Raw genomic sequence first — 20,584 nt, forward strand, 5'->3', positions numbered from 1 at the left:
CATCATTAGAATTATTGGTATACGATACGGTAAAAATAGATTCGCTTATCTTCAAAAGAAAAGGAATACCTAATTGTTATTATTACTTGTTCTTCGTATATTTGCGTTATACATATTTCAGAAATGAGCTCACAATGATTTCTCTTGAAAGTACGATGGTGTAATGAGAGTAAGGTACTTTCCTCGCGAGGTAAAATCGACCGATCAATCAAAAACACACATCATGGTCGTAAGACGATGAGAGTGGGAAAAGTAAAACCAGGTTCGAGGAACACTGTTCCGAAGTAAAACACTGTAAAAAGAGATGTTTTGTATCATCCATGTTTCTGAAAATTATGTGATAAATATTCAGAACTCTAAAAAAGTAATGTGGAAATAAACTAACGGCACAGAATAGAAATTGAAAATTTCAAAGTCATATTTTCAATGAGCAAGCAGTGGGGGGGACCAAAGTAAACTCACTTCAAGGTAGTTCACTTATACACTTACACTCACCATCTGACTTCTTAGCATGCGAATTGTATATATCTTATCCTGACGGCTAGTTGCATTAAAAATAGGTTAGAAATGAACAAGTTTACAGATTGGACACGAATTATCCATTAATTGAAAATTAGTGAAAAAGGTTTTAAAAAATCATTGAAATTCAATATTACAGAGTACGAGCAACGTAAAGTTTCCGTAGAGGAAAATAATTCCTAATTTCCTTATAAGACGACAGTCTTCCATTCTTATTTGGTAAATTGAACGATCCTTTGAGCTAATTAATATCGGAGACTTTGTCTAGAGTTTTTTTATTACGTTCAAACAAACTAACTTTTAATAATCGTAATTAGAAATAAATATACCGTGCGTTCTGGTTTTCGTTATTGAATTATTGCGAGGAAAATTTACGTTTTCTATGAAACTGAAAAATTTGCACATCTGACAATTTCACTTTGAAATAATTTTATTGTTGACGTTGGTACTATTTCCTTTCACCTGGGCGATGACCTCACACTTTCATCAATAATATTACTTCATCTTGCGTCCCACACGAACTCTTTTGGCCCATATCATCTTTCTCTCCCGGCCCTCGTCACACTTTTCACAATCCCTTTAAAAGAGAGCCCGCATCGCGTCGGCCGCCTACCTGATTCTTTCCAAGCAAATGCTCTAAGGTATGATATACGAGTACGTATATTTTGATGTGACATCATACTTGTCCAGACCCTTCCACCACCCACTCACGCGTTAAGTTCTCCCGAACAGTATGAGATCTTTTACACAAGATATGTAGCATCTTATTTCTATATGAGTGGTATCCTGGTGAGCGGAGAAATTATCTCAAGGAAGGAGCGGAGAAATTGGCTACCAGGGGGCTTGGTTTCCAAAACGGACACAGGCATCCTCAGGTTCACTCAAACAGTGCCATTCTCAGGGGTAGAGGGCCTCTCTAAGAGACCACAGGAGACGCTGAGAAAGAAAATGCCTCTCTACCCGGGTGCGTGAATTTTATAAGACGCTGAGCTTAGTATTAGTCCACCTCAACCAATACCCTCTGAATAGTAACATCTTTTTTATCAAAGTGTATTGTCTCTACCCATACCCCTCAAACAAACCATGTTGGAGTGATGGCAAATGTATATGAAATGCTTTTTCTGGAAGTGTAATACTTAAATTACTTAAAATACTTTAATAAAGTACTCTTAAATATTGATTCATCCTTTGCCATATTTAAGCATTGCTTTCAAAGGATTTAAATCAGCTACCTTATTCGTTTTACTTGCTAGTATTATAAAAGTCTGCTATAAAATGCATGCATTATTGCTAGTATCAGCATAATTTTCACTTGGGGAATTTCTAGGTGTTCATTTTAAGTATATCTTGTAATTCTTCCATTATTTAATGGCTGGAACTATCCCGAACGAGAAATTTAGAAGCATGCATGATATTTTAATATGACTATGAAATTACTGATATAGATGATTGACTGAAAACATTGTTTTTTTTTCGAGTACTTCGAAGATATTTTTTTGCAATGATCGCTTATGGCCTTCTCACCCTCCCCTTCTGGGTGTGACTTAATTTATGAGCAGCCCTGAGACACGGAATCACATCAAGAGGCGGATACTAATCCACGACCTTCGGGTGAGCCGGCGAGAATGCACCCGAAAGGTCTATTTATGCATCAGGCCGCTCCTAATCAGTGCCGACTTGGCGCATTTTTTATGTCGTTCTAACCCGGCCAGTGCCGCCAGACGAAGTGTTTGTCGGTGCCTTCTAAAGAAAATCACGTTTTCCCCCCCATTCTATCCTCCGCAGCGTTTCAAGTTGGAGAGATGGCAGGATTGAAGGATCGGTCCATGCATCACCGAGCCTTGGGAACGGCGCTGTAGGTGCCGTCACCGCAAAAAGTGCGAAATACGAATCGTTGTCGACCAATGCAATAAAATTATCCGTCAGTCAACGAATGCCAACTCTCAGGCACCGAGCTGGATATCTGTGGATACCTGACTTGTGAAGGCATTGTTATTTTCCTTGAAATTTCAATACTTGTTCAGAATACTCGATCGAGACAGATCGTGCATATTATTTTGCTGACTACGTACTACAATGATTTTTAATCCAACCTGGCATTCATTGTCTTTTGGTAACGGAAAAGCCGAATGTCATATCCTGGCTTTTATGATTTGGATTCTTTTCAGTGCAATCGATTGGAACCCTTCCTGGTGTGTCACAGTAAATATGTACACGTATTTCAAGAAAGCTGTATAAAAAATACTTTGCATTTTCAATCACTGTGAGAGGAGCAACTTGCGCACTTAAAATGTTTATCCCAACAACTCACGATAAATTAAAGGAGAGAGCAATATTCTCTATCGGATTACATAAAATGTAGATGGAGATGATTATATGCATTCAAATTTAAACCAAAGCGATTGGGGCTCAATTTTGTGGCACGGTGGCGGCAGGACAAAACGGGACGTAACATGGTATCCAATGAGCAAGTCAGCTAATCCCTCTTTAAATGGCTAAATAAATCCATATGGCTGCCGATTCGTCATATTGGAACACGTATGGATTCTAAAATCGTAGTTCACTTCTGGATCAGAGCAATAGCAAACCGGCCGGAAAATTGCGTGAGAATTTGTTTGGGCTAAGGGAAGGAAGGGCTATAATTCGTCTAAATTGTCGGATGCCCCGTCGACAGAAAAATTCATTTTAATTTTCTTTGGTAATCCACCGTTTAAGATAGGTTTTTCGAGGGCACACAGACTGACCAGCGATACATTTCTAAGCCTCGATTAACAAGACAGAACACAACACCCTACACTTACAATAAACCCCGTCTTCAATTTTCCACACATTCTACCTCCTTTCATCCCGTCAAAATTAACTATTCTTCTCCTCTCTCTGCCTCACCTGCCCACAATAATCCCCTTTCTCTCAATATCCTGCATTTCATATACAATTAAAAGGTTCCTCCTCCATTTCTCTTGCCTACTTTAGATTTCCCCCAAAATATATTCAAATATCATTTCATAAGTGTTGGTCACTACATTTTTGCTGTGCGTTAATACCACGGATGCATCTAATCGATGCAAGAATCTCAAGAAAAGTCGACCAATAGATGTGATATATTAGATGAACTTTTGACGGTTGTTTGTTTCATTTTTGCTAAAGATGAGTAAATTTGGGTCGAAGGAACGAAAAGAAGCGGAAGTTTCCGTTTTACCTCCAACTTCCGTAAGTGGAAGACTTGGAAAAAAAACCCAACGTAGTTTTGACGCACATGATAACATCTCCGGAGAACTAACTTAGCTAACTAAGATCGGAAACCACATTGGGCGAAGATTTCTAATCTGTTCTTCCATAGAGACCTGGATCAAGTGAAATTAATCTCTCCATGAAGGAGATTTAACCCGAAGAAGCGCAATTCCTAATAGTAGTATTTTTTAGAAGAGGCGACCGACAGCTAAGGTCATTTGCGCCATTAGAGATGGATGGGAGAGGAGGAGGTGTAGAGAGAAACCCGGCGTCGGCATTAGCCTACTCTGTTCGGAAGTCGCCAAGGGGTACGCAGCTTAACGTCCCATCCGATGGACGTCGTACTCACTCCAAGTGCCCTCCACAAAGCACGTCAAGTCGGGATCGGGACACCACTGAAAAATATCTGTCGTATCCATGATTCGAACCCGGACCCTCTGGGTGGGAAGCCAGTACGTGAGCCACGACACCAACTCAATCCCAAGCACCCTTCCTTTCAATCACTTAAGGGCGATAAAATGATAGGATCGGATGACAGTAATGTTGACCTCCGACCAAATGATGGATAAATATAACGAAGTGGAAACTTTTTGTGTAAAAACATAATACATATCCATATATAATTTTGCATATTTCAATATAATAATGTATAAATATAATAATATAAAATGTTATATATAACTGTTCATACACACTTATATATGTGTGTATATATATATATATATATATATATATATATATATATATATATATATATATATATATATATATATATATATATATATATATATATATTCATATATATATATATATCACTAGATTTATTAAATCAATACATGGCATCATGGATAGCGAATGCCTTATCTTGAAAAGATATACTATATTCATTAAACGACATCTTAGATGTTCAGTTGAATTCGCTAATCCATGCGAAACATTTCTTCCCTGTGACTCATCAATGGCTTAAAGTACGATCCACTCCATATTTTAACGCCGCTATTCTAAGCTCATCATTTAGCTTAGATTAGGGTTCAGAATACGATTAGGTTGCAGAAATTTCGTGTGCGGATGTTCCTTTGTTTCATTCTACTTATCTTACCCCCAAAGGCCCTATCACGCATTCCGCCGGGTCGAGATAGCCCGCGCCAATTAAATTCTTTCGGAGTCATTCGCCAGAGTTGATTATTTGACGTATTTTCCATTTCTCCATAGTCATTTCCACTACTGGTATTTTCAGGAGGGGAGCGAAAAGAATTTTATCACTATTTGAAGTGAAACGGCTTAATAGAAATTATACTTGAAACCAGGGAATTCATCTCCCATCAAGCATGACATCCATAGCCGATTTCTTTAAATCCACGAGCAATTTAAAACAGACTCTAGCTCTTAGGGGTGATTTAAAAAAATTCCGTGCAAAACGAACTTTTTCTTTCCTTTTTTTTCCATCATCCTAGAAGCGTTTGACCCTGAAGGTCGCTACCACATGCAGACATATGAAAAAATATCGATAAATGAAAAGAGACATTTTTGAGCAGATTATTCAAAAATGATGGAATAAATGCGAAAAATAGTTAGACTAGTTATAATAGTAATATGGGAAATCTTCAAAAAATCTTAAACGTCAGCTTAAGTCAATCATTAACAAATCTAAGTGATGATAATCATGAGAAAAATATAGTATTTAAGAAGATCATTATATCTACTCGTTGCTTGCAAGTGGTGGAGATCAGATAGGAAATTAAATTATACAGTTATTCCACCAGACGCCGCTAGTAAATTATCCTTAAACTTAAAATTTCTTTCACGATCGCAGCTCCACCATTGTAAATAAGGTTTAACTTGGCTGCATAATTGAAACTCGTGTTTAAACTTATATACACGCTTGACAATTAAGTTGACCCAAATAAATTTGATAATCTTAATAACCATTAAATAAATATAATCAAGATGAATGATAATAAAGTCATAATCATATGGGTCTAACGATGGGTGAATGGTTGATTTGTGCTTTTCAAGTTCTTCTTGAGAATGACTTCAAAAAAGTGAGCAGCAATGAAACGCCCGACTACTGATCATCATAAAACCTAAATAAATCCCTGTGAATATACTCAGTGTATAATAAGCAGTTACGGTGAATGACCAAGCCAATTCAGGTGAATATCTATCAGCCAGTGAACCTATCAGTCAGGAACGAAGATTTCACCACATCATTCATATTTCCTGGTCATTCGGCGATTGTGGTTATTTTTCCTTCCATTAGCACTTCATGTCAATTATCTACGCCTAATATTAGTTGAGCATAAAGTGATAATCGGTCAATCGCAATCGAGTTTTCAAACTCACGTATGCGACGTCGAAGAAAGCCAAGCCGTGGATCGTCTTTGAATCCTTTACCTGCATCTATAAACCTCCTTTCAATCTCTCCGCCGACCTTAATCACGCATCGATTTTATTCCACTTTTCCTAACGCGGCGAAGCACAGGGGAAGTAACATCTTACTCGAGTTTCGACCCACCTCATCTCCCCTCTTAGCGACCCACCCACATCCAATCGGTCAGACAGAAGTCCCAAATGGAGCAACGACATATTCGCGGATCGACGACCAAGCGAACGCACCCCACGCGACGCCTGACGTAACCAACCCCGCAAACGATCTAATTCCTACAATCGCGGACTGTACGCGTGCATATTTTTTTCCCACCCGCTCGCTCTCTCTGCGTCAACCCCCGCTATCATTTCCTGTCATCGCGATTTGTGGATGGGGGGTGCGGCTACTGTCCCTACGCGTTTTCACCGCTCCCTCCTTCCCCCCACGGTCCCACTAAGAAGAGCCTCGCAAGTGTCACACGTCACCGTCACCGACAATCCATTCATCCATCCGGCAACGTAACACCCCTTCCCCTCTGCTCTCATCCCATCCCTACTCATAAGGTAGCCGCGACCACTCTTCCGACTTCGCGACGCTTTTTGACTCACGCGCGCTCCGATTCCTGGGAGGGAGTCCGGAGGGCTTCCTACGCGAAGCAGACTACGATGACTCGGGTCTGGGAGAGTACGGCGAAAGGATACGAGGAGGGTAGGGGTGTTGAGATAGCACGGTGGAGTGGGTCCAGCAGGAGGAGAGTTCGTGAGGGGTGTGGGGAGGAAGCTTTTGGAGGAGGAGGAGGTGGAGGCGAAGAGGAGGCGTTTTATGCAGCCAGGAGGAAGGGGGAGGTGGGGTGGGGGGGGAGAAGAGAGAGAGAGAGAGAGACGGTGGCGACTCTGGGCGGCCCGCGTCAGAACCGCTCTTGGAGGTCGTGAGGGCGTGATCGCACGGGTTGGAGAGTAGTCAGTCTTCGAGGACCCCACATCAGTACGCACCAGCTCCGACGGAGAAAGAAGAGACAGTGCACCGGCCGCGTCCGTCCGCCCTATCGTGAAAAAGTGTCCCGCGGGAGCCCCGCATACTGCTCGCGTGTGCATCCGCGAGTCGCCGAAGGCACACGACCCCCTCCGCCCCCCGGTGGAGAGCCCTCGACGAAGGAGAGAGATATTAGAGAGGAATCGAGAGGAGAGCTTTCGACTCCGGAGCCGCGATGGGCAACTGCTGTTCCCGCTTCAGGGCGGTCTTCAAGCCTTCGTCGTCCACTCCCTCAGGGGATGTCGCAGAGTCCACGGCCCTTGGCCCCGTGAGGCCCCCAGCGTGGAGGAGGAACACGCTCCCGAAACCCCCGCCAGGTGGGTGCGAGGATTTTGTTGTGCGTCCGTTCTCTCGGAGGTCAAACCCTCCGGAAGATAAGTAGTGGCGGACACGGAGTCATATTTAGCGGGGTTTCGTTATTTTTTTTCTTGCGGGCCAGAAAGTCCCCAGATCCCAATTTTTTTGTTACTTCAACCCCCCCCCCCAGAGCGTTCTCAGCCGCGTCGGGTCCGCGTTCGTTCCCAGGCGCCGCAGCCGTCGCGTCGGGATGGATTCCCGACGGTCGTGTTTGCGGAGGCGTTCTTGCGTGAAGCCGTGCACTCATCGGTGGAGTCGTTTTTCTTTTGTTTCGTTCTACCTACCTCCTCCTCCCCTCTATCCCTCCCAACTCGTTTTTCCACCGATGTTTATGCGTGACTCCCTCCGCCCCGCCCCATTCCCTTTGCCTTAGAACTTTTATTATTATTTTTTTAAAAGGTTTTCCTTTTGTGTGTATCGCTGTTTACGATACTTCTTTTGTGGTGTCCGACCGAGGAGAGCGTCCGTCGCGGCATATATTTCTAACGATAGGCATCGAGTGCTATGGAGGTCATTTTCATCGCGTCTTTACGAAAAAAATCACCTGCTCCTCAAGCGAAATATTATAACGCACTGAATCTGGTAACAAACCTTCTTTTCATTGTAAACGAACGGTTCGAAAAGTTCTGCCACGGAGGGATCTTGGGGTTCGTGTGCACTTAGTTCGGAGCTTCTTGGGCGAGTCGCTTGTTGGGGTTACTGGAAGAATTCGCCCTTTTCCTCGCCGGAATGGCGACGGTGCTCTTTTGAGTTGGCTGGCCGTTCCACGTCGCCAAGCGACTTTCCATCTCCGTATTAGTTTAGGGAGAGCGAAAAGGAGCGAAACTGTTTATATTCTCCGCGTGTGATAAATAAACCTGTCGAACAGCAACACATGGTACGAATCTCGAGGAAATTTTAATGTTTTTCGCATCCCCGACAAGTGAAAGGTGAATTCCCTCTCTTATCTGAGTCGAATGTATCCGTGCGATTATGCTACTTGGAACACTGATGAGAAAAACATGGAAACTGTTACAAGCTCAGTTTTTCGAAATGATCTATGATAGCTGATGACAAGTAAATGAAGGCATGCTCGAGTGTCAGTGTTGGAGAAAAAACATAAACAATGACGAGGGATGGAAATTCCTACATTTAACGTACTTCACAGGGTCATTATCTGAGATCCTTCATTGAGAAGGAAATTTCAGCATTTTTTTTACGTCCGTCGTGATTTGCATACTTGATTTCTGAAGCCATCTGCTTTCCCTCGGTGTGAAATGTTTGAGTAATTTTCTAGTTTGAGCCGAAGTATTTCACTGCCGATAAGCGTGCTTTCCATTCGCAAACACCATAATCTTTTCTCTTGCCACTCCCGAGGGTATCGTCGACGCCATTATCTGCCGGATTTACCTTTGGCAAATGATTGAAATTAATCTTAATCCCGTGCGTAATTCAATAAAGTAAATACCTACTTCATTATCTTGTGCATACATATATATGCAAACATGCATACTTCTTAAATTAGTCATTATCTAGGGAATGGAAAAATGTTTCTGTGAAAATGAAACGCGCACTGATCGTTAGCGCACGGCTTGGCCCCCGGGGGGTGGGTCGTTGAGGGGGGGGCTTAAGAAAGAGGGCGAGAGGGAGGGGTTTGGTGGGTCGAGTGGGAGTGAAAGTTATACAATCGCTCCTCCGAAGTCGTTCCCGAAAGACTCCCTTTCGTCCCGCCGTAAGGGGCCGCTCCCACGCGAGCCCGGACGGTGTGAGTAGAAGGAAAAGCATTGCTCCATCCCGAGCGATGATGCACGCCTGAGAATGTTATGGAGGACTTGGGAGGGAGAAAGAGAGAGAGAGGACGAGAGTGAGCGAGGGGATTGGGAAGAGGAGCGGAGGAGGGGATGAATGCTGAACGACTCCTTGTGAGAAATAACTACGTGAGTCGGGAGGCGGAGAGAAAGAATGGGGAACCGTTGTATCGGCGGCGTTGCCGTCGGTCCTAGCGGACGTCTCGGGCAGATTCGAAGAAATGAGGCGTTCCTAAATGAATCGAGGAAGGAGAGATGTGAGAAGGGGGGGGGGGAAGCAAGCTAGCTAAGGTTCGCAAGGGATGGAATGAGGGGGTCCACGGGACATTGACATCTCTTATCTTGCGGTTCACCGAAACCGCGAGCTTCCGAGTAATTGGATCGTTAAGCGGCCGCGGATGAGCAAAAAATTAGCATTCTTCCAAAATCATTGTTACCGCACAATTAATTTTGCTCAATGTTTCCAAACCAATGAAGAAATTATATAAGGTTAATGCGCGTCAGGTATAATAATGCATTTGGATTCAAAGAGGGTTATTTTCATCTTTTCCAAATTTCGGACCAGATTTTTAAATGCCGAGAGCAGGCGAGTCAGGGAAAAGAGGATTCTTCAGCTCATAGAAGAGTAAAACAAGAAGTATCATCTACGCAGGCGTAAAATTATTAATTACGAACAGTAATAGTTTTTAAAGGATCGACAACTTGATTGTGAAAACAAATACGAGTGGGTAATTGATAGTCACGGTAATTTATTATAATTATTTTGCATGTTAGTTGATAGTTAAGTGAAAAATCATTTTTTATGTTTGGGCGACAAAATTTATTTTATTCCAGTAAACCACGAATCAGATGCTTACTGCAAGGAGATGTGCGATTTTTTTGGTCTACTCTTATTGACATTTCGTGTGCAGTGTGAGAAAGTATCGCTCATAGAGCGCAAATGGAAAGATCCGGTCGCTTATGGTAACGGTTTCCCGCATCGAAGCTCGGGGTTCATTGTCCGAGAACCTTATGCTCGACCCAGGTCACAGCAGATTTATTTATTGAGAATCGTAACTTTTTTCAACCCGAGGATAGTAAATGCATAATATATTTTGTCCATATCAAATAATACAAATGCCGAGTGTGGAATGTTTCTATGTTTTATTAAACATATTGCCTTGCTCATATAATCACATTCCTGCAGAGTATTCCATTCCCGAATTGATTAAGTAACACGTTTTATTCCGACTTGGTGAAAATATTTTTTAGCACTTTCCACTTAAGCGCTGACGTTTCGCTCGGGGTATCCGCGGTTCCGGTGTATTCCAAACGATGAGATGGACATCACCAGTGATCACCATACGGCGGGAAGGATCGTTAGAAGTTGAAGTCAGTTAATCCATGGAATCTACCGTTTTGAGTGACATCTCTCTCAATCATTTCTTCCATCTTTTAACTCCCATTTTCTTATCCCTTCGTTGACCTAATTTCACATCTAACCTTCGAAGGGCACGATGCTCAGGAATTTTTAAAATTCAAAAGGTTTTCTCGAATATTTTCAGTAGTTTTATTTTACAGTGGTGACAAGGCATAATTTCCATTCCATCGAAATGATTCCACACTCATTCACCCTATTTTTTATGCATACTGGAAAAATATTGTTTTATATATATATATATATATATATATATATATATATATATATATTTTTTTTTTAAACAGTTTTAACATATATTTTTTTAACAGTTTGATTTACAACAAAAATCTCCACCCGGACAAATATTTAGAAGGTGAATAATAAACACTTGAGAATCCATTATAATATGTACACAAATGTTATTATATATGCTGAAAGTTAATTATAAGTACGACTTAATCTTCATTATTAAATAATAGGGAGTGTGCCTAAATCTGTCCCCAGGCAAAAGCGTTTAATAGCCATAGTTTATCAGACACGCTCAAAGGTAGGGTTTATCAAGTATGCTGAATTAGCAGCAGGAAAACTCGAACTTTGTTTTATAGTGAAGTCACTTTCCTCTCTTGGGACGTGGTAGATATTTGATTTATTTTTTCCTAGAAGTTGACTATTTGTTCGCTGATAAGTAGCCCGAGTAAATGGTTATTTCAATAGAGGCAACATATCGTGGAAAATATGATTGATTCCTGTTAAAAGCGGGAGTAAGTCATCCAAGGTCTTAGGTAAAGAAAGAAAATATAATGCAGTAAAAACACGAGGACTCGCCTTTCTTTATTTTCTCTCCTGTCATCGCAGAAAAACACAACTTAGCAAAGGGAATTAAGACCATAATAATGCAGTAGGAAGAGAATATATTATGGCCCCAATGATTATTCTTCATGATGTTGCTATTTTCAAAGAAAGAACGATAACGTTTAATCACGCCATTTCACACAAAGAGATGATTTATAAAAGATGAATGTAAATTAGTAAAAAACCTATTGTTTCACTTTACGTTATTTTTTTAAAATAAGGATATCAGAGTGAGGGAGAAAGAAGAGCGCTACTTACATTTGGTTCGTACTGATGTAACAGAATGAATATTCTCCATATGAAGCATCATCAGCCTGTTATATACATTCTGTTAGATAATATTAAAGCCCTCATTATCGTATTGATGAACGAAATAATTGCATTTTTCCCCTGGTTGAAGATTTTATTTACGACTTGTCTCGATATAGTACAACATCTTATGTTAAAGGTGCCACCTTATAAACACTTTTATCTGGGAAGAAAGGAAGTAGGAGGACAGGGGGGAAGACTTAGCGGGAGTGGAATTGGGGATTTCATTTTGTAAAGGATAGGCCGAGGCTAGAAAAATTGATTGCGAAAATAAAATTGCACGTAAGACGCGCTATGCGCTTATATGTATTTATTCTCCATCCTAAGGCGACTGAGTGATTCCTAAACTGATCCTGAATGCATCCTCCTCCTAGGGATAAATTACAATTATTTCCATCGTTAATACGTTCCAAATCCACCAGAAACCCCCATGAAATAACCCCATCTGCTCACGATATCACTTGAGCTGCTCTGTGATCCAAAAGTTTTTTTTTACTCCGCCGCTTCTTCTTCTTCTGGCCAAGTGTGTATGTGTGTGTTTGTCTGGTGTCATCGCCGGAGCCTTCAATGGGGTGGGCGGACGAAGGAGGAAAGGGAAGTGGGGACACCATTCATGGAAAAAAACAACAAAACATCTTCCCGCGCCCTTTTACTCTCGCTTCAACCCGCGACAATGGGGACGGAGACCCGCCGTGAGAGTTGTAACCGCTTCAGGCACGCACGCGCTCTCTCGGCTAAACTATCGTGACGAATCGGAATCAGCCGGAAGGAGTTTTCTTTTGCCAAAGTAACCCTTAATTTGGAAACGAAATATCTCTCGCCCTTTACGAAATCGGCCTCCTTTAAAGGCTGTTCGCCATTTATTTTTTTAGCTCCGTCTGCATTCATGATTAACTAATTTTCACATGGGTTGAGAAAATTATTAGAATTATTCCTATTTGATTGGAATCTAGATTTTAAAAAAACTAAGACATCTCTTTTATTCCTGGTGCTGTTACCAATAAAATTAAGTTCAAATTACTAATTCTTTTAAGCCACAGATGGAACACACTACTTGCTTGACCTAAAAAATTGTTATGATCGATCATTTATAGAATTTGAATACGTACGCAGTGACGTTAGACGCATTATTATATAGATTCCAAAAATTGTTGCCTTTATCAGGAAATAAAATACTTGAGTTTTGGGGTATAGGTTAATTTCTATTTAAGACTAGACTAGATACAGTTATATGAGAAAAACTGTGGAAAAAAATTGACGATCCCAGAATTTGAACTATGCTTTCCAACCGAAATTCCGGGTAATTTTTAATTTTGTCCAAGTATCATTTGGACCTGGGTATTTGACCACCTAGGACAATACGAAAGGGTAAAGTGCTAATATAAACATACAAGACTGGGTCAATCTGATACCTGGTATAACGGAACTTATGCAAATCTAGACTGCATTGCATTTTGTGTAATCCAAAACAATCGGGACAAGTGATGCGGTGACTCCTTCCCTAAAACAAAACAACGTATCTCAACTGAAGTGTCGTGTCTGGTGGTGTCAAGTAGGGAGCGGTACTTGCCGTCGCCGACGGGTAGGTCATTGGGGAGGGCGGTTTAACTTTGTGGGTCATAGTTAATTATCACATTGGGACCACCAACCTCGACGAAACAACCGGATTCAGGAGCGGGAGGCAAGGCGAGTCGTGGTCCAAAGCAGCTCACCTCTTCTCCCTCTCTCTCTCTCGCCTTCACAACTTTCCCTACTGCCGAACGAACTTCTCCGCAGGCGTGATTTTGCGAAATGACGCAAAAAAAACGCGATCCTAAATGCGTATGAGTCCCCGATCTCGTAAGGCCTTTGATGTTGTCCTCGACAGTCAAGCACCCAAGTCTTGGTCCGGTTTTCATCGGGAGAGGTCACTGAATAATACATTTTCATGCTTTAAAAATCCAGAAGGTCCCATCGAAGTGAGATGGCATAATGAAGAGCCCGAGATGGTTTTGCCCTCGAGTTGGATTCGAGTTGTTTTTCTAGTCACGATTTTTCGACGAACGTCTGTAAATCAACATTAATTACATTTATGTAGGTACGACGCAATTTTATGTAGATGATGGGTGTAGTTTTTTTTAAATGTGGGGTAAAGAAGGATGGAAAAGGTTAAATGGATAGAAAGGAAAACAAACATGGAAGTGGGGGGGGGTATTGTGGGGGAGGAGATAGGATTGTAGGGAGAAAACAAAGGGAAGAAGGAAAGGTGGATTCAGAGCGTTTTGATTGGGAATGGGATGTTGAAGACTGTGATAGAGGGGAGAACTTTAGGCAAACGAGGAAGGGGAAGGAATAGGATAGGCATGAAGGGAGGAAAGAAGTGTAGAAGATGAAGAGGGACTTACAGTAGTGTTCCATTTCAGGTTATGCTTTCGATTAGGAGGCGTTGTTGTACATTTGTACTCATACAGGCTGTGTCCATCCAAAATCTTACTTAACCGGTGGAAAACCCATATTAATAATTGTGCCCATTCGGGATGGATACTTGCTTGTTCATCACAATGAGTTCTTTGGAATTTGAAACAATAAGAGATAAGTCACAATTTCATTCGGGGTCATCGACCGTTCGTATAAACTCACCTAAAATAATGAGTTTGAAATGTCATCATAGCGAATTTTACGCGAATTTAAGTGAACAGAATTGAAAATAGTGATTAAGTTTCGAGAATGTGTCCTAGATTTACACTGAAATGCGTGAAATTTGTCTCATCACAAGGGAACTCCACATTCTCCAGAATTACGTCGTTTCCCGGATTCCAAGAGAAGTTGCAATATGTTTCCTGGCGATTTAATTGAATTAGGTCGCTGGGCTTCCCGGAAACGATGCTTATGGCAGCGTCGACCGAAACTTCTTATTTTTTATTATTATTTTTGGCGGGAAAATATATCTTGGTAATGAATGGCTGCTCACTTCAAAATCACTTCGACGCGAATTCTCCGGGAGGAGATAACGCAGACCTCGTGCCTCCGCTTCCCCCCCCCTCTACCCCCCCTGTCCCTGGAAACCCTTCCCCCTCCACCGAGATACGCCAACCACACTGCACGCGCTGAGGCACGCCCAAGTATTTTTGGTTTTAGATATTGCTCTCCCGTTGAAGGGGCGTGGGCGTACGGGGGTGCGGCAGGGAGGGGCTCGGGGGGGGTTTAAACTATAAAGGTTCCCTCTCCCCCCCTCCCCTCGGGTCTGCAATAATGCGTTCCCCTTTGTTCCTCGCTCTCCCTTCATCCCGATGCGAAGCGGACCGAGACGGCTACGTGACGCTCGGACGATACTTGGCCTCCGAGAAGTGGATTTTCGAACGGGAAAACACGGCGGAAGGGTCGTATGCACGCGCGTGCATACATACACACACACACTCTCTTTCTTCGTCTTCCTGCCTCTTGAAGTTCACGCGCCCCGCACCCGGTGTGTGTGTGGAAGTGATTGGGACCGTTAGGGGAAGAGCGGGAGGGTGCTGAATATCCCACGTCCGACGTGCCCCTGTTCGGAGTGGCTATTTTTACGGAGACCTGGAACCCTGTGAAGTTCCGCCGCCTCATCGCACCCCTTACAGGTCTTCCGTCTTTCGTGCGCCCACCTCTTCCGGTGGTGGTATGTACTCTGGTGATTTCCGAAGAGAAGTCACGCACAATTTGCACTCCATCGCCTTCTACTCAACTCCGAACCGCGCGACCGAAATACACACAATTCCGGAGAGCACGCGCGTGTTCAGAGGATGGCTTGCTCCGGCGGATGTTGGGTTTACCCAATCCTATCGAGTAAGGAGCGTTCCACGCGATATCACCGATACGCTGCTGTACCGCTGGAGCAATGTGTTTCTGTTAATCTGGGTTGTTGGGTCCAGTGCCTAGGATGATTGCCGGCCAATCGTTCCCCGTACTGGCAGAGTATTATGGGTGATGTTTTTTTTTAACTTCATACCTTTCCGCACTAAAATTCTTCGAACACGGGGACAGGCGACGCGGCCGGATCGATGAATACCGTCATCGTCTGTCACCATATGATGACGTTATTCGTCGAAACCGGTCGTGTTTCCTGTTTAGTAAGGATTAAATGTGGAAAAATGCAAAGTTAAAAATTTTTAAAACTAACCAATACCTTTTTAGTCGAGAGGTTCCAAGAGGTCACGGCCTCCTCAGTGTTACTCACTGTCTGGAATTCTTTTTACCACCGATGCTTTTCACATTTTATCCTTTAACGAGTCCTTTATTCAATAATTCATTAGATTGACGAATTGTGGTTTTTGTGATACTTCAAAGTAATCGCGTTAGCGAAATTGATAGCTCGGATCTATTTTGCAACATGGAAATCGAACGAGTGGCACTTTGATACATTTCACGATTTGCGAGTAAATTCAATTTAACTGTTCAATTAAACGATATTTTTTTCGATGTCTAGTCCCTAGACGATATGATGAATTGATGTTGATGAGAATATCCCCAATTGATTAGTTGAAGGAGAGTTACATCTTCTTGATGAACTCACTAAAAGAGAGTAAGTAAATCAAATGCGGTAGTTGGAGATCAGGAAAATTTTGCGATACTCAATATCATCAGCCGTAGTTGAAAAGCGGATGATCAACCACCCAGAACCAGCAACATGCCCTTTTCACCAGATTTTTGCGATTTCCTGGAAATGTTCGCGAGTGCAAAATCCCAGGTCAGTTTGCGGGAAGTTTCAAAGTAAAGATAAAAAAGACCGTTGCCTCGCTCCCCGGATTCGAATCGGAGTCTGCAGGAATTCATTTTGTCCGAGGACCGGTTTACCGTGTCTCCTCCCCCCTCCCTCCCCGCCTCCCACACTCGCCTTCCTCCTCTTCCTTCGAAGGGGACGAAAAAGTGCCCCGCTCCCCCCATACCCACCATTTACCCCCCCGCGACGCGATTGGTAAGATAGACGACGATCAGCTTCCGACCGCCCTCCATTGTGCCTCCTCCTTCCTTCGCGGACCTGCAGTATCTTGGGAAACTCAACGCGCGAGTACGAACGTTGGAAAAGCCGGGAAACTGCTTAGAGTTTGCACGGGTAGGAGGGCCGCTCTGAGCCGGTTCAACTTTGTACTTTTCAGCCGATGAAATTATTTTCTTTTGGCTTGAGAGTTGGTGCGACACTCGTGACCATATGGGGAAACTACCTTGACCTTTGCCAGTTGAATCATCTGAATTGGAATCATGGAAAATATAAATAAAATAAATTAAATATTGGATATATGTTCTAATTAGTATGGTTTTATAAAATTGGAGATAATAGCTAGGGGGTAAATCACACGACTTTTACCCTTAGGCTATCAGGCTCAATCATTTGGGCGATGGCTCGTACCACAATTGCCAGAGACTAACATATAATACCAGTTGTGCAGTATTTTTTGGCACAAACACTATGGTGAAATAAAGCATTCAGCTTTCCCAAAGTTTAATTTATGACGATTCTGTGTCTTAGGGCTTAGTAGAGGTTAATCTCTTCCTTCCAACCTAGCAAACAAACCTTCGCGTTGAAGACTTAGTGTCGGTGCGAGTGGAGGTCGTATCTATCTCTTGGGTGCATGGCATTCAGCAGCTTGAGCATGTTTGATGTTTTGAGTTATATACCCACCGCACGCGTTCAAACATTCGCCGCCTACGCGGTGTGAGTGAGTTATGTGGATAAATTATAATTTCTTGGTCAACCAAAAAGTTACATTATAGTCAGACTACCCGTGTAAAACAAGTTTTTTGATGGATCCGAAAAGCTTTTCACACATCCTCGTGGATTAATGAAGGGGTTTTATTTTGTGCTGTGCGTTTTGATCAGCCTAATCATCTCTTTTCTTCGCGTCCCTTCGTTAAATTCTTCTGCATCTCACAATTTAAATACCCTTCTCAAGCCATTCATGTTACTCAAAATCTTCTTCCCTCTTTCCCACATTCCCAGCTCCTTCCTCGTTTTACGCGTAAGATGCTTCCTTTTGGAATGGAATCTTGAGTTACGAGACGCTAAAATTGTTATTTTCCAACATAAACCTACTCGTATGTGCTTGCGGAATATTTGAGGGTCGGAAAATCTGTGAATGTTAACGAATAACTGATTAACGAATGACCGAAATTAACCCAAATCTTGTATTCAAATTAAAAATTGACGAACCTGTCAATAAAATTCCAGATCCTTATTGTTACAATAAAATGTTTTGACTTAGCATTCCAAGTTTTAACAACTATTAAACACCTTACTTTAAAAGGCAACGTGGGTCCGATTTCTTAAGCTCATCATCATCTCAATGCAGAGTGGAGGGGTATCGTGCGGTATTCCCGCTTGATAATTATGAAAAGTTGATAATTTCATAGTCCATATAAACACATAACTGCACTGAAATCAGATCGTTCATCAGTGAAAAAAACGTGTGGACGATAAGAAGGCGGTGAGATCATGCGGAGTTGGCTCCTCCACCGACAACTGCGAACGGTATGCTTTTCAAGAATAGCTTATTCAAAGAAAACTCAAGGTTATCTCCCCTTTGGGTAAGAGGAAGATTTTAGTGGGCGAGTTCCTTTGCCATGAGTAAGAGAGGTCGGGTGATTATATACCAAGGCAAGGGTGTCAGGGCTTTATAGATCGTAAAGTAAAAGACTCATTCAGCGAAGATAAAAAAATATAAATTTTACAAATATTTTCAGGCATGTATATGCTCGCATACTCGCTTACTTCAGATTAAGCATTATTTTAGGCAATTTTACTTCATTTTCAAGCAACGTGCTTTGCAAATCGAGCTTTATTATTTATTATCTTCAGCGTACTTTGTTCAATTGAGTGTCATTCAATTGCTGCTGAGTTTTCTTAAAATAAATTAGAATGCAATTAAATACTACCGAATGAATAAATGGTTCGAGTATAAAAAAACCCGTTACCATGGATGCAGTTTGTTCATTTGTGAAATCACGGAGAGAGGATGTTGGGAATCGTATGTTGGGTTGAAGACCTTTGAAGCTTCTGTTCCCTCGGAGTCGTGACCTTTATGGCGAATTCGATTTCGGCGGGAGCGTTTAGGATCGTGAGTTTGTCGTTTCCGATTCGATCGTGAATTTCTCGTTCTTCGCGTACGAAAGTTACTTCTTATTTTCGTGCTTCAATTAGAGAAAGATTTTGTGCCAGATCCCGTGAAAATTGCTATGAAGTAGAAATGAGATTTCTAAAGACAGAACCTTCTTCTAATTTTTCCTAGTTTTCTCTATCCCGTAATTGGTATTCACCCCTCCCCTTCGAGTGATTTTCAGTGAACATACCGGTTTGTTATTCAAATTGAAAAATAGGGCATTGTGGTTCAATTTTACGTACGGCCATTTTTTTACGCATCCATGATGGAATTTATAAAAAATTTAAAGTCACGACGTAGGGAACACTGTTTATCAGGATGCAGTTAGTTTTGTACGATAAAAATCGATCAGGGAATTCATAAAAAAATGAAGCGAATTCATTCACCATTGAGCCAAGCCTCAGTGCACGTAAATGACTTAACGTCGATTAATTCCTGCACTATAATCACTTAATTAATAATGGTAAAACTTGTTTTATAAAATTGATTGAATGCTTGGTCATGCTCTAATTAATATGCAATGCATGATTCTCTCTAAATTTAAATGCTTTAAAAGTCAAAATGTGAGGAATGTAGGGGTGAAAGATTCGGGTTCTTAATCTTGACTGTCGTTGACGACGTTTCTCAATGTCAAATAGCCAACGTTATTTACTCAATCAATAACCAAGAACTCCCTCTTCGTTAACTGACCATCTACCATCTAAAGCGGATTGTCTGGGAGGTTCAAATTTTTTATACAAAACTAAACACTTTTCAAATACAACGGTTAAGTTAAGAAACGAAGATTAAAACATTGCACCGCATTTGGTATTTCGAGTCAAGTGCGCATACCTCATAAAACGGGTTCGGTAAAAGTTTCGCAACGCGCTCAATCGCTCCGAGAAGGAAAAACGTGCCAATTAGCTCTGTGAGCAGCGCTGCTCACAGAGCTAATTGGCAAGGAATTAATTGAGGGTGGATTCCATCAATATCCCGGGAGAATGCCGAAGCAGGACGATACTCTTTCGCTGTTAATTTCGCGCGCCACTGCGAATGTCGCGACTCTTCTTTGAGTCGTCGGTTGCATCGATGTGAAAGCTCTCGTTGTTCGCGAGAACCCAATCTCCCGTCCCCCCCCCCCCCCCCCCAGGACATCTTCCCGCTTCGTCCCGAGTGCAACTTATCAGTCGTCGTCGGCATTCTCCGAAGAGGGGGGTAGAGGGAGAAAGAGACGGAGATGCACACCGTGACTACGGCGGGGAGAAACGCGACGGAAGCCGCGGAAAGATTAGGCTCCCCTATCGGTTACATCCGACCGATGGATGCCCTGTAGACAGTGGAGCAGACGGATGGAAGGATGGACATCCATCATCCACCGACAAACGAAGACGGAGAACGATTTCCTCTCTCGGGCGTGAGCGAATCAAAAAGAAAGCGAGAAGTTTCCGCTCCGATAATCCCGCGGATCAGCTAATCGGATGGGGCGGGGTCTGGGAGGGGGGGAGGAACCAAAGTGGAACACGTGGAGTGGGGTATCTACTATTCTCGGCCGCGCTTCATGTTTATAACAAAAATAAAACTGAAAGGTTCGTTGACGCCGTGAGCGTTGCAGAGGGAGCTTTGTGGAGGAGAACGGCGGAAACCT

At 42.4% G+C, this 20,584-nt stretch overlaps 1 protein-coding gene across 2 annotated transcripts in view; it reads left to right on the forward strand.

The window, feature by feature from the left end:
- LOC139693769 (annulin-like) overlaps nucleotides 1-20,584 on the forward strand; it is a 117,421-nt gene that overhangs the window by 49,321 nt on the left and 47,516 nt on the right. The window contains exon 1 of one of the 2 annotated variants that reach the window (XM_071592042.1): nucleotides 7,046-7,467. The exons of the other annotated variant lie outside the window; for it this stretch is intronic. Coding sequence (XP_071448143.1) covers nucleotides 7,326-7,467 — 142 coding nt within the window. The 5' untranslated portion in view covers nucleotides 7,046-7,325. Of the gene's footprint in view, nucleotides 1-7,045; nucleotides 7,468-20,584 lie in introns of those variants that run through there. 2 annotated transcript variants of the gene reach the window in all.

The sequence above is a fragment of the Hetaerina americana genome, unplaced genomic scaffold (genome assembly GCF_022747635.1).
Source record: "Hetaerina americana unplaced genomic scaffold, ioHetAmer1.1.p SCAF_5, whole genome shotgun sequence".
Classification (NCBI taxonomy): domain Eukaryota; kingdom Metazoa; phylum Arthropoda; class Insecta; order Odonata; family Calopterygidae; genus Hetaerina; species Hetaerina americana.